The 13,745-nt window shown below is 34.9% G+C and overlaps 1 protein-coding gene across 3 annotated transcripts in view; it reads right to left on the reverse strand.

Annotated features, from left to right (window-relative positions):
* Positions 1 to 588: 588 nt before the first annotated feature.
* The window catches only part of LOC149569266 (uncharacterized), a 30,371-nt gene continuing 17,214 nt past the window's right edge, over positions 589 to 13,745 (reverse strand). The window contains exons 2-6 of one of the 3 annotated variants that reach the window (XM_089822010.1): positions 2,358 to 3,472; positions 1,736 to 1,818; positions 1,393 to 1,475; positions 1,070 to 1,174; positions 589 to 752 (exon numbers count right to left, since the gene is read on the reverse strand). In XM_089822010.1, the coding sequence (XP_089678136.1) occupies positions 1,741 to 1,818; positions 2,358 to 3,472 (1,193 nt within the window). In that variant the 3' untranslated portion in view covers positions 589 to 752; positions 1,070 to 1,174; positions 1,393 to 1,475; positions 1,736 to 1,740. Of the gene's footprint in view, positions 753 to 970; positions 1,175 to 1,392; positions 1,819 to 2,357; positions 3,473 to 13,745 lie in introns of those variants that run through there. The other 2 variants (XM_089822008.1, XM_089822009.1) reach the window with 2 other exon arrangements.

The following is a 13,745-nucleotide window of genomic DNA, read 5'->3' on the forward strand; positions in this document are numbered from 1 at the left end:
ACCCTAACTATAACTCTACTCTTCAATATAACATTTTACGTAACAATATGCTTAAAATAAAACTGAATTAAAGTGATGCAAATAAACACCATATATAGAATTAAAAAATAAAATATTCAAGAATAATTTTATAGTAAGTTTACACTATTACATTTTTATAGTAAGTTTATACAATTCTATTTAAAAAGAAATAAATAATTCAGCACTACCCTTAAAAAAATAGAAAAAAATTTAAAAATACTTTTCCTGTTGCGCCGCGATTGCCACTAGCTTATATATATTATGCCAAGAGTAATCGTTCTCGAGGTGCCTATTTTCATTTTCATAAATCCCAACTATGTTTAAAATAACCTTGGGATTAAATGAAAATAGGCGCCTTGAGAACGATTACTCTCGACGTAATATATATAGAGGTATATATAAGCTAGTTTTTAAACTTAATGAAACTCATTACGGGAGATCAAAACCAAATTGCTTCGTTACACATGTATTTTAGAAATATAAAAAAATGGGTGAAACCCCACAAAGATGGGGATAACCAAAAGGATATGTGACCCTGAAATAAATACAATGTAGAAAACTCATTAATGTACACTAATTATCGGTAGGTATATTGGAGAGAATGTATTTAAATTGTACATAACCCTTTGTTATGTGTATATCAAGACAAACATAGGATTTCTTCAAGGTGAGGAAGATCGAAGGCTTATCCCCCAAAGGTCCCACCACACAGCAGAATTCTTCAGACTTCACTGCCAACTCAGTAACATTAATATTGCCAAAAGTCAGGAAAAACTTGCATCTATTCTCCTCTTTCTTTAATGTCATTGTACGGTTGACAGCAACTAGAACGGAGCCCTACTCAATACTAGAAATTGCCATCAACTCTTTACATAAACAAAGAATCTGCTGGCGATTCATAACAATTTTACAACATTTAACTCTATTTGACAATTCGCCGCAGCTTAAATTGTTTAAAATTAATAGAATACTATGACTTCTTTAATCTTTTTTGTTTTCTTACAAAGAAAAATTACATACTAATATTGAGAGTTTTCCTGAGATTTACCCAGCAAATTCGTTGATTCATAGGTGCCATTCCCTCTGGCTTTGTTATGTGACATTTACTGACACAACAATTGCTTTATATTCCGCCATACACAAAAATGATGATCTGTAACAACAAATTCATTGATCATTCCAAGGCTCTCTCATGTAAGGCTCCTAAACTAGATTTTTTTCCTTACGGAACACTTAATGAACATGGGAAGCAAACATAAAGTTGTACTAGAGCCTAACCACCACAAAATTACCATATGTCATTAATGGAAAACAGATAAATTTGTCTAGATGGCATTGTCAATTCCGTGCAAAGGTAAGATCATCCTTTACCTTGACAAGAAAAGAAGCCCAAACGATTGCCTTGACTTCAACATTAGGCAATTAGCAATGTCGTCAGAAACTGAAGTTGCAATCTGGGGAGAAACCAAAAAATAAACCATGGTTCAGTGACTTTAATAGTAAAATCTTCTTGTACAAAAGCAAGGCAAAGAAAAACCCAGCAACACTCGGAAACAAAATGAAATAAACTTCTTGCATAGCATAACCACGGCTAGTATTTAGCTTATCAGTTTGATCCATGGATCCTGCTCACAAACGCCTAGTTCAGCAGTAACACTGACAAATGGCCTGGAAACAAAACAGGTTACAATGCAAAACGCTCTGCCCAACTCACTCTGCTCACAAATTCCAACCAGTTATGACCCACTTTAACCAGCTCAAAAAAGCATATTTGGCAAGATGCTCTGGCAGATCAACCTGGAAAGGCTCACAAAATTAGATTTTCAATTTTTTGACGATTGGTTCCAGCAAAAAGATTATACTATTATTTTATTACTACTAACATCTGAAAAATGGATAAGTGCAGATAGAAAAATGAGCGAGCAAGAGAATATATTGTCACTGCAAAAATGTTAAAAAACATATAAACATAGATAGGAAAAGGAATGAGCACGAAAGAAAAATGAGTGAGCAAAAGAATATATTGTCACTGCAAAAATGTTAAAAAACATATAAACATAGATAGGAAAAGGAATGAGCACGAAATAATGTTTGAATAAATGCAGACATATACAGGCATCGTGATATATTGAACATTTCGAAATCTGCTTAAAGCAATTAAGGAATTTTCCTCAAACTGCTGATGCTCTGCTCCAAATAATGGGAAGACAGAATAACCCATAGCATATAGCCAATCCAAATGAAAGACAGTTGGCCAACAAGCCAAAAAGACATGAAAAGGTGACCATAAAACAAAAAAGCTTGTATAATTTTAAGGACTTCAATTTCATATCTACCTTGCTCCAATTAGAAGCATAATTGTCAGTGGAGAGCTGCCAAGTATCGTCAGGATTGGACCACTTACTGTATTCCTTGTCTATACCCTCATCACTACTTGAATTATTGCTTCTTTTCCTCTTTCTAGACTTATCTTTCCTCTTTTTCTTCTTTGAACCCCCTAAAGATATATAGTCTTTTCCTTTGCTAAAATGCTCATTACATTCTTTCAAAGATATTCTAGGATGACGAAAATCAATCCTATTTAAAGAAAACAACAACTCACAAGATGTTGCTTTCTTGCATTCATCAGCAAGTTGGTACTGCAGCAACCAAGATTCAATGGCCAGCCATTTAATTGCACGCATTTTATTCATCCTTAAGCATTCGTTTCTTAAAGCCCAATGGTCACTATCTTTTGAATTTTGTTTCATCTGCAACACAATCTCTTCAATGTGTCTTTTTATTTCATCATGCTCCTCATCACACAAAAGCCGCACTATCTGGCGACCATTATTTACACAAGCATTAGATAGCAGTATTTCGTCAAGGCATTGGAATTTGCCATCTATAGATATGATAGTCTCAAACCAATTATTCTGCAACTGCTGCACCAATTTATCCTTTGAATCAAATCGATTATCCTGTTTTCCTATTATTTTTCCAAGTCCATTCAAAAATGCCAAAAGTTCTTGATCACCAAGAAGAATGAGAAGCCGCTGACATAGATTTAAAAAATTCTCCTCTAAAAGAAACTCCTCCACAGCCCGCCATGCCTCCAACAAATCTTCATCATAAATCATGTACAGGAGCTCCTGTACAAAAAAATCCCTATCAAGACAGATTATCTCACCATTTTCTATAGATGTTGTAAACTCTTCTGACGACCAAAATTCTGGAACATTTTCAAGGAGATTTTCTACAGTGCTGAGAACATCCAGGTCCTGAAAATAATGTGGTTTTGTGGCAACCATTGCAGGTGATTGGCCATGCCTTCCTTTCCATACAAGCTCATCCCAGCACAAGTCTCGATTCACAAATGCAAACTGTGAAAGTGAACGGGCACCATGTTTGTGTTCAATTTCTCCAATACCACCAAACTGATCAAACCATTGCAGTACCCGCCTTGAATTTCCTGAGGTTTTAAAAATCTGAAGGGTTAGACAATCCAAACAAAATACAAAATATACATTTTAGTGTCTGAAATTTAAGCATATCAAGTCAAAAAATGGCAATAAGTGCAATCCCAGACAAAGCCAAGAGATACGGTTTATATGCAAAATCGTGCTCCTCCATTCCACTGAATTGTACAGAAGACAATAAGGCTTTGTACAGAAGATAAGAATTGTAAAGTTTTACAGCCAAAGCAAAAATCAATTAGGAGTTTCTTGAAAATTTAAGAAAATATATAAATAATATTGGAGAAAACAATCAACAAAAAAGCAGTTGACAGTAGACACTGCAAATAGTAGGGCAGATCACTGAAGGAAAATGAGTTCAATTCTGTGTAAAATTGTTCATAGATTTTCATTTTTACTAAGGAAATTATTCTATGTGAAATTAAAAAGCAGAGAGACAACTGGATTGGATGAGAAGGGCAGAGCAATGCATAGAGAAAGATGCAGGCAAGCTTTGCAATGAATGCAATTCCAAATAAATTTGACATCAAAAAGGCATAAAATTGGAAGTACAGCATAGTCATAGTTTTAAATGCTTAATGCATACAAAAATGTAAATAACACATTTTAGTGTCTGAAACTTAGGGATATAATTATAATTTCAAGAATGGCAATAAGAGCAATTCCAACTAAAGCCAAGAAATATGATAGACATGTAAAATCTTGTTCTTTTATTCCACTGAACAAGAGGCTTTGTACATATAATAAGAATTGTAGTGTTTGATAGCCAAAACAAAAATCAAAAAGAATTTTAGTGAAAATTTAAGGAATATATAATAATATTGGACAAAATGATCAACAAGAGAATGTGATCAATGGTGGACACTGCAGATAGCAAGAAATCTATCACTGAGGCGCAATAGGAGTTCGATTCTGTACAAAATCATTCATAGATTTGCCATTTTCCTTTTTTGCTAAGAAAACAATTCTATGTGAATTAAAAAAGCAGAGAGACAACAGGATTGCATAAGTAGGCAGAACACTGCATAGAGAGAGAAGCCGATGAGCCTTGCAATCATTGCATTTCCAAACAAATTTGAGATCAAAAGGCATACAATTGAAAGCATGCACAGTCAGATAGTTTGAAACACTTAACACAGACAAATATGTAAATATTTGTTTTAACTGAAAAATTTCTGGTTGAAAAGAAAACTGGGATTCATGTCTAACATCAAAATTGACCTATGGTTAAGATCATAGAAGCAATAATCTGCAAAAACTCCCAATTATACCCAATTAATTCTGAATCCTATAGCCAACCGATTTTTCCCTCGAAAACTCATTTTTTGGAAAAAAAACGTTGATCCGATTTTCAATGCCCTTTTTGGCATTTTAAGAGCAATAAAATCATATTAGATCCCTAATAAATGGCAAAAAAATGTTAAAAATCATTGCAAAAACCTACGAAACCTTACAGAAAAACTCACAAAAATGATGAATCACTCAAAAAATAGAGTTGAGTCCAAGACGGAAGCATAGTCAGTGCGGAATCAGTGTGGAAACAATTTGTTATTTTGTCTCTTTAGTTTTCTTTCCAACCTCTGGAAAACCCTAAATAGAGGAGCTAGAGGAGCAATGGTGCTTATCAATTGAGTTTGAAAGGGCATCAATCATCCTAAATGTTGAAGTTTTTAGCCCAGTAAAAAGATGAACAGCAATAAGGAAGAATGGAAATAAGAACAAAAGATGCATAACATTTATCCTAGGAAAACCCTTCCACTTGAAAGGGAAAAAACAAGCCACACCACAAAATATCACTTTTATTGATCATGAATGTTCAAGTACAATGATTTTCAATTAATACAATATATATAAAGAATAGAGAGACTCTTCATTACACAATTGAAGGTCTCTTCAATTTCTGAATATAAAACTATTCATATTTCCATATGTATGCCTCTTCGCATGACACATGTCTCTCCATATAATATTATCATAAATGTCTTCTTCAGCTCAAGATGACCATAACGGTCATATTTATATTACATAAATCAGAGGTAAAGATCTCTATCGCAGCTATAATCTTCAACACTAAATTGTGGGAGGCATGTGAGATAGTGTCAAAGTAACTAATGAATTTGCTCCAAATCACAATTTCAATATGAACAAAGCTCTCTGCAAGCTTTGCCCTGCAGGTTCTGATACAATCAAACATATAATTAATATTATACACTATTTTGAAAATATTGTTATTATGCACTATATTATAGATGGCCCTTTAACAGGGAAGCAACGAACCCCTATTGTTAATAGCTTTCTCAAATACAGAACTAACCCTACAGAACTCCTTGCCTCAATCACAATGAGAGTCTTGTATCACTTCAAAATGGTTTCCACTTTTAACAAATTTCATTTCCGATAGATTCCTAACACTAGCTAGATTGATAAGTAGGAGACAATTTCCACAGCAAGTCAAATTGTGATATTGCTATCAGGATTTAACTGTGTGATTTTGAGTCAAACTCATTGACCCATGTTTCATGAGTAGTGATTCAACATGAATCCATCTCTCATGAGAATAAATGGAACACTTAGCACTCATTGGACTCATTGGATCTAGGTGAGCATCACCTAGATCCAATGAGTGCTAAGTGTTCCATTTATTCTCATGAGAGATGGATTCATGTTGAATCACTACTCATGAAACATGGGTCAATGAGTTTGACTCAAAATCACACAGTTAAATCCTGATAGCAATATCACAACTAGCTAGATTGCTGTCTGATAGATTTTGATATCAATTACTTGATAGCCTTAGCTAATATTTGATCTCAGACTTAGACAACTATTTGATGACTGTCTCATCTGATAAGTTTCGATCTCAGTTACTCCATAGATTTGGCTAATATTTTATCTCAAACTTAGACAGTTATTTGATGACCACCACCTCAAAAAGTTGACTGAATATTTGTCTATGTAATCAGCAATATAATTATAAACAAAAATATTTTTTCCTACGACTCATTTTGATCTCAGGTACTTCATAGATTTGGCTAATATTTAATCTCATACTCAGGCAACTATTTCGAATTTTTAGATTATAAATGATATATTTAATTTTATGATTAACATTAGTCTCCTTAAATACAAGTTGCTAAAAACAGGTCATTCTAATATTTTGCTTTAACTAGTCTTTTATTGAATTCTACACTCTAAAGAACTTACCAATTGCTATTATGGAACATGAACTTATAAAGCAATGCAATTGTCGAATATGATTTGATAAGCATTCACAAATATTAAAAACCCCCTATAAAACTCCTTGCCTCGATCACAATGAAAGTCTTGGATCACTTCAAAATGGTTCCCACTTTATATAAATTCCATAATTGATAAATTCCTAACAGTGGCTATATTGCTGTGCAATAAATTTTGTTCTCAGTTACTTCATAGACTTGGCTACTATTTGATCTCAGAGTTGGCCACCTATTAAGTGACTGCCCTCATTAAAAGTCTGATGAGTTTTGATCTCAGTTACTTCATAGACTTGGCTAATATTTGATCTCAGACTGCCAGTTAAAAAGTTAACTTAATATTTTCCTATGTAATCAGCAACATCAATATAAATGAAAAAAAACTATTTTCTACAATTCATTTTGAAATCAGGTATTTCATGGACTTGGCTAATATTTGATCTCACACTTATGCAACTATTTGGTAACTGCCCTCTTAAAAAGTTAAAAGAATATTTGCCTATCCAACAAACAATATGAATATAAATGACAATCTATTTTCTACAATTCACGAGTTAAATTCTATTTTATTTGCTCTGTATATCTCTATGCTATAAAAAAGCCCTTATGTTTTTTCTTCTTTAAATATAGTTTCTTTCTCTTTTCCTACAAATTTTCAAGTTTAGTTGAAAATCTGGTTTTTCCCCAATTTTGTCTGATTTTATTAAACAATCTTATAGTTTTTGTTTGCCAATTATTTCTCCAAACGAATTTTGCTCCTATGGTTAAGATACCTCATTGTTTTAATAAACAGTTCTAACAAATCAACATACAGTGCTTAATATATTGGACACTGTCAAAAGCTTTATTTTCCATACAAAAAGATCATAAACGAGATAACCATACAACATATAAAATGAAGCAGCATCCTGCATGATCCCTTATCTCCCAAGAACCATATTAAAAATAAATAAATAAATTGCAATTTGGAGAATTCTTCAGGGCCCATTTAAACAACATCTCCAGAAACTTGGTATGCAAATTTGAAATTACATTTATGACACAACAAATATTAAAAATTGATCTTATGAAAGCAAGGAACATTTGCATTTTTCCCCTTTTGTAATTCTGTTCAAGTTGTTAGTTCTGATGCTAAAATTTTGTGTCAACAGCAAGACTTCTAGATTGTGGTTGAAACCTCCACCTGAACATGTAAAGAATATGAAATGAAGACCTTAATGGGAGAGGATATCCGATTGCCTGTCAACAGGTGGTTCCTTAAGTATTATCCAATCCAAGGTTTCCTTGCAAGACCTGTGACAGCCAAAGGAGGTTTCTAAATTGTCAGTTCTAGTTTAGCTGTTTCTAGGAGCCAGGAGGTTATTTTGCCCTGAGTCAAATCGAGATCTAGTCTGCTAGTTTAGTTGTAGATGTCTTTAGTTTAGTTTGTTCAGTTTGCTTAGTTGCTTTAATTTAGTAGTTGTTTAGTTTGCTTTAGTTTAGTTTTCCTTCTTTCTAGGTTTAGTTTAGAGGGATCCCATTTGTGAAAGGGTGATGTGTTCATAAAATACACTACAATAAACTCCTGCTTGGTATGTCCAGTTTATTTCCCGGAAATCTCTTTGGGAGGTACTTTTGAATTAGAGATTGTTCCTAATATCCTTGTCATTAAATAACGATTTATCCTAAATTTAAAAGGAGTCATCCATTCTGTTTAGAACACGTAAGTCTTTCAATTACTATATCGTACATGCTTAATTAATTGCTCTAAGTCATTTAGGTTTCTTAGGAGAAGTTGTAGACAGTGAAAAATCTTTATTCTTGCTTCAACACCATTGTAATTCTCAAAACCATACAAATTATGAGTCAAAATTAAAAAAATATGAAAAGTTTGAAAAGCAGAATCAAAAGAAAAGAAAGGAAAAAGTGGAAAGGAATAAAGAATTATCAAAAAATACTTAGCTTTGGGTGTGCACTGTACATACATCTCTACTGATTCTAAAATAAAGTTGCCAAAAGTAGAGCAATCTATGTGAGATTACAGTGATAACCTCATCAGGGATATGGATGCCTGACTAGCAATGAGGCTCTACCCAAGATGCTTTTAAAGTATGGATACCTTAGGTAGCTAACTGCAGTGGATCTTAGCAGGTCTTCAATGGTCTTGTCGAGCAGCAGGAATGAATACACACACTCACACTTACGTAATCAAAGACGAAGGCTCTTAGCACGATTTGTTGTCATTCCTCCACTTCGAGTATATTTCCTAGTTACCTGGTAGGTGAAAAGGGAATTAACCAAAGATACTAAGTTTTAAACAAGTTTCATCCTTAAAATGTTCAGGAACATTCCCTCAAGAGTCACCAGATGTTGTACCTGTTCACACCATCGCCCCATTGCAAATGAGGACCCTCTTTTTTGCTTGTTGTCTTAAGATTTTGGCAACAGTGTCTGTTTTGAGCTCCAATGTTCAAATTTTGCGTAGGGGTATGGTCAAGCTTCAAAGTCCTCAAAGTGCAAACATAGAAAATCGTAAGGTTTTGAAGTCACTAAGATCAAGATGCCAAAGTTGTTAAACTCCGAGGGGAAATTCCTAAGTGTTAAGATGTTTTGGTAAGTCAATTGACCTTTATGGTGCATTAATTTCTCATCCTACCTTTGAGTTTGGACAAAAAATGATGAAATCTTGCAAATTAAATGCAAAGCCTCAATAGGGATCGGTTTTCCACTATGTTTAGACCAAAAGTCCCTATTAAAAATAATTTCCCTCGCATCCTGATGAAAAGTCCCTATGAAGGTTGATTTTCCACTCCTAGGTAGTGAGGTAAAATTGAGATTGAAGTCAGAAAATAACAAAGTTTACATGAGGATTGACTTTCCACTCTTGGACACAACAATTAAGACTAGAATAATGTAAGTCGATTTTCCACTGGGTAGACACTCAGTTAAATTTGGAGGTTATTTAGAAGGTGATATTTCCCAAATTTTCCACTTGTCCCTATGAACATGAAATCTCTACCAGTCAAGGGATTGATTTGTCCCTATGCTGGTCAATTCTCCACCAACAAAGGGTAGTTGGTTTAAAAGCAAAATGCAAGTGTTATGGTGTCCCATGGTGGTTGATTTTCCACCAAGACTTAAATGCAAAGAAAATGACTAAAATGGCACCAAGTTTGTCCCTATGTCGGTCAATTTTCCACCAGTAAGGAAAGTTGACCAATGTATGTAGGCAGGCACGGGCATTCATAAAGTCCCTATCCCAGTTGTTTATTCGCCAGCTTGGCAAGATGTAAAAAAAGACTAAAGCACAATCTGAATTTGTCACTATGGATATCAAACCTCAACTTAAGCAAAATGATAAAGTTTAAGGATGATGCAAATCAAGTTTGAAGGCTAAGGAAAATCAATGAAGGCTGATAAATAGAAGACACGGCAAGGAGGAGAGGTCAGATTGATGGCAACTGGCAGTTAGAGGAAGACATCAGATTTGTGAACACAAAATCAGAGATTGAAGAATCAAAGAATTAACCAAGGGGCAAATCAAATCTGAAGACTGAGGAAAATCATTGAAGGCTGATAAATAGAAGACAGGGCAAGGAGGAGAGGCCAGATTGATGGCAACCGGCAGTTGGAGGAAGACATCAGATTCGTGAAGACAAAACCAGAGATTGAAGAACCAAAGAATTAACCAAGAATGTGAGCTCTGCAGGATGTACCAAAAACTTATTTAATCCTTAATATTAAAACTGCTGATCTGAAAATCAGAAATCTATGATCTAAACCAAACTCTGAAGAATTTCTCCATCAGGGGCAGCGATTTTAGAAAATCAGAAAAAAAAAGACTCAGAATTTTCTTCACCTAGTTTGACCTAGGGAAAGAGAATATGGCAATTTCCTTGCAACAAAATCAGAAATTTCAAGAAGAGGTCTCCCATGTAAAGATTATTCAGAGTTTAAAAGTTTGAATTCAAGCTTTAAAGCAACAAGAAATCAAACTTTGTTTCCAAAATTATGCATTTTCAGATTTCTTTGTTTGCAACTTTAATTTTACAAGTTTGAGTCTAAAAGTCTACTGTCTGAAATCATACACAAAATCAGTAATCAATAAGTCTGAAAATAAGCATTTCCAAGTAGATTTCCTTGTAAAGTCATTGATTTTGAGCTTTGTACTGGGTCGTGGCTGAGGCAAAGAGTGGAGTTGCAGCTAGGAAGTCTTCCAGCATCTCAGATGACTTCCAAATGGAAGAAGATTGGTGATACTGACTTTGAGGACCTGAACATGAAGAAGATGAAGGGAAGGATGTACGGAACTCAAGACCAAATGCCTTTTCTGTTGGCTGTCAACACCATGAAAAGTGGAAAATACCATGGAACAGACTTTCCACCAGCTATTCAATGCAATAAGCTTATGGTTGAATGTACAAGGCAACAAACCACAATCAAGGACGGTCAAGTCTTCTAAGGGAGTGGTGCTTACATTTCTCAGCAACAAGGCAGTAAGGGAGACTTTAGGAATTCCCTTCCATCCAAAGATGCGGATGAGAACAAAAGAGAAAGCCCACGCCATGTTAAATAGAAACCACATGCATGTACGGACATCAAAAACAAAGGATGGGCCATTGACCTAGAAGGAATCACTCTGAGTTACCTAAAAAGCTCATAAGTACAAACTTCAAGGATGAATATAGCAACTTGATCTTCCTATTAAATAGAGTCATGGGAGCTCAAGAAGCACAATTTGAGAGTTGGATGTTTTACTTCATAGAGGAGATCTCAGCTGGAATAATGATGATAAATTGGGCAGAGGTGGTAAGTGACAACTTGAACATTCAATTGAGGAACTTGAAGAGAACAGAAGCCTTCTACATAAGCGCAATCTATTTACTAGCAAGGAATATCAACTATACAGGTTTGTTATGCATTGGCAAATAGGGAATAAGAAGGGACAACTTCAGATATATTATTGTCATCCTCAACTTCTGCTTCATGAAAAGGGGCACTACAAGAGGGTAAATGATGCACTTTCTATGTATATCACTTGTTTATTACAATGACGATTAAATAAGAGGTTGTCCAAGGAAGCATGGAGAAATATGGATTATGGTTCATTCAATTCCCGGCCTTCATCTACATAAGGATTCACAGATATACCTATTAGCCTTGTAAACATCCAAGTTATCCTACAGATGAATTAGCATTGCTTGAGGTGGTGAGAAAGTTTCAGAACTTGATCACATTCAGAAGCAGCACAGGCAAGGTATGACATTTCCTATCACACTTGGCAAGATGTTGGAGACATGCCCCACAGCATTAGCAGTATCGACAGCCAATACAAAGTTGCAATTCTATCAACATGGAGTATAGAAGGCTAGAGCTCATTTTGATCCCTTTCAGAGGATTCCTACAGCTAATGGAAAGAAGTACAAGCATAAGTTGATGTTGAAGACTATTAGGCAAACCTGACAGATAAATATGGAGTAAGGAGAAAGATGTGGTTCAACATGAGGAAATGTAACATCTTCCTCATTCCTGATGTTGAAGACTATTGGGCAAACTTGACAGATAAATATGAAGGAGAAAGATGTGGTTCAACATGAGGAAATGTAACATCTTCCCCATTCCTGAACAGGTTAAAGGCAATGGAGATCACATACACTCTCAATACAAGCAAGAGAAGGATAAGGCAATTCCATCACCTGCTTGGTCACAAGTTAAAGAGTTAAACAATAAATATTGCTTCTGGTTTCAACTGTGTTAGATTATTCCTGATAATGGATCACCAGAGTGTGATTCGAAATGTTGGTGCTAAAAAAATCTCACAAAGTTGAAACCAGACACAATATCTATTATCATGGACTGCAGCAATTTGATTGTGTTAAGAGTTAAACAAATTTGAGCATCTATATTTACCTTAGAAGATTGCATAGCTTGGTGAAAATTGATGACAAAGCTAAGCCTAGTAGTGTTCACAAAGATATTCATTCTCCTGCGTTCTAGGATTACAATAGGATCTCTAAACCCTTACTATTTGCATTATATTTTAATGCTTTACTAGAATTAGGATCAAATACTTGCATTGACATATCACTTACAAAGAAAGGTTGATAAATCTAGAGTAAATAGTGTAACCTTGGATTTACTAGCATACATCAAGCCAAACGAGCTCGTATCGAACATAAAGTTGCAAGTACACAAGTAGTAACCTTGGAGTCCTGTATGAGCTTTTTGCAATCTTAGCATACAAGGGGTCTTTGCTCAAGAGAGGACAGAGTGTCCCTTGGCAATTTATGCTGTGTTGGTGTGGCCATAAAACACTCACCAACAAGACAGCCAAGCCCAGGGCAACATATAAAGGGTCCTGCAGACTGAAGCATGTTGCTCCAGGACAGCATATAGGTCTACACAAGCTTCCTAAAGGACTCACTATATTCCAAAATACACACAAATAATGATGGATTGAAATGCATAAGATCCCCTGATCATTAAATCGTACTCAATCACTTTGTCAAGTAATCAATATCATGGTGAACACAATATGCGCATTCGCTGCCTCATACACTGACAATCTAAAAGATATCATCATCAAAGTAAATCCCAACTAATATTCGCACTTCTGCTCTATCACATTTGCTTCCACATTATTCACACTCAATTCATACTTCAAATCAAGCATCCACACATCTATTCATATCAACTTGATCACCCTAACTCTTCACTAGGTCACCGTGTTTTACACAACATCGGCCACCCTGAACAACTGCACTCAATGAAGCCCACTCCAAAAGATGAAGGGGACCCCAATACATCACATCATGTCTTCCCAATTCGACTTAAATGAAGTGCACATAACACAAATTCCTCCAAAGTCAACATCAAGTAGATTAACATTAAAGCACATTAACCAATCAACCCAAAAACATCTTCTAATGCTCATAACTTAATGTGGATCTTCACACAACATGGTAAGACCCATAACCTCTTAACTCAATCTCCAATGCATATTCGGACCAAGATAAAATATTTCAATTAGGATAATCAATTGAGTCGGCCAGAGACC

This window comes from Cupressus sempervirens, chromosome 3 (genome assembly GCF_028749045.1).
Source record: "Cupressus sempervirens isolate cs-2001-9-10 chromosome 3, ASM2874904v1, whole genome shotgun sequence".
In the NCBI taxonomy this organism is placed as follows: domain Eukaryota; kingdom Viridiplantae; phylum Streptophyta; class Pinopsida; order Cupressales; family Cupressaceae; genus Cupressus; species Cupressus sempervirens.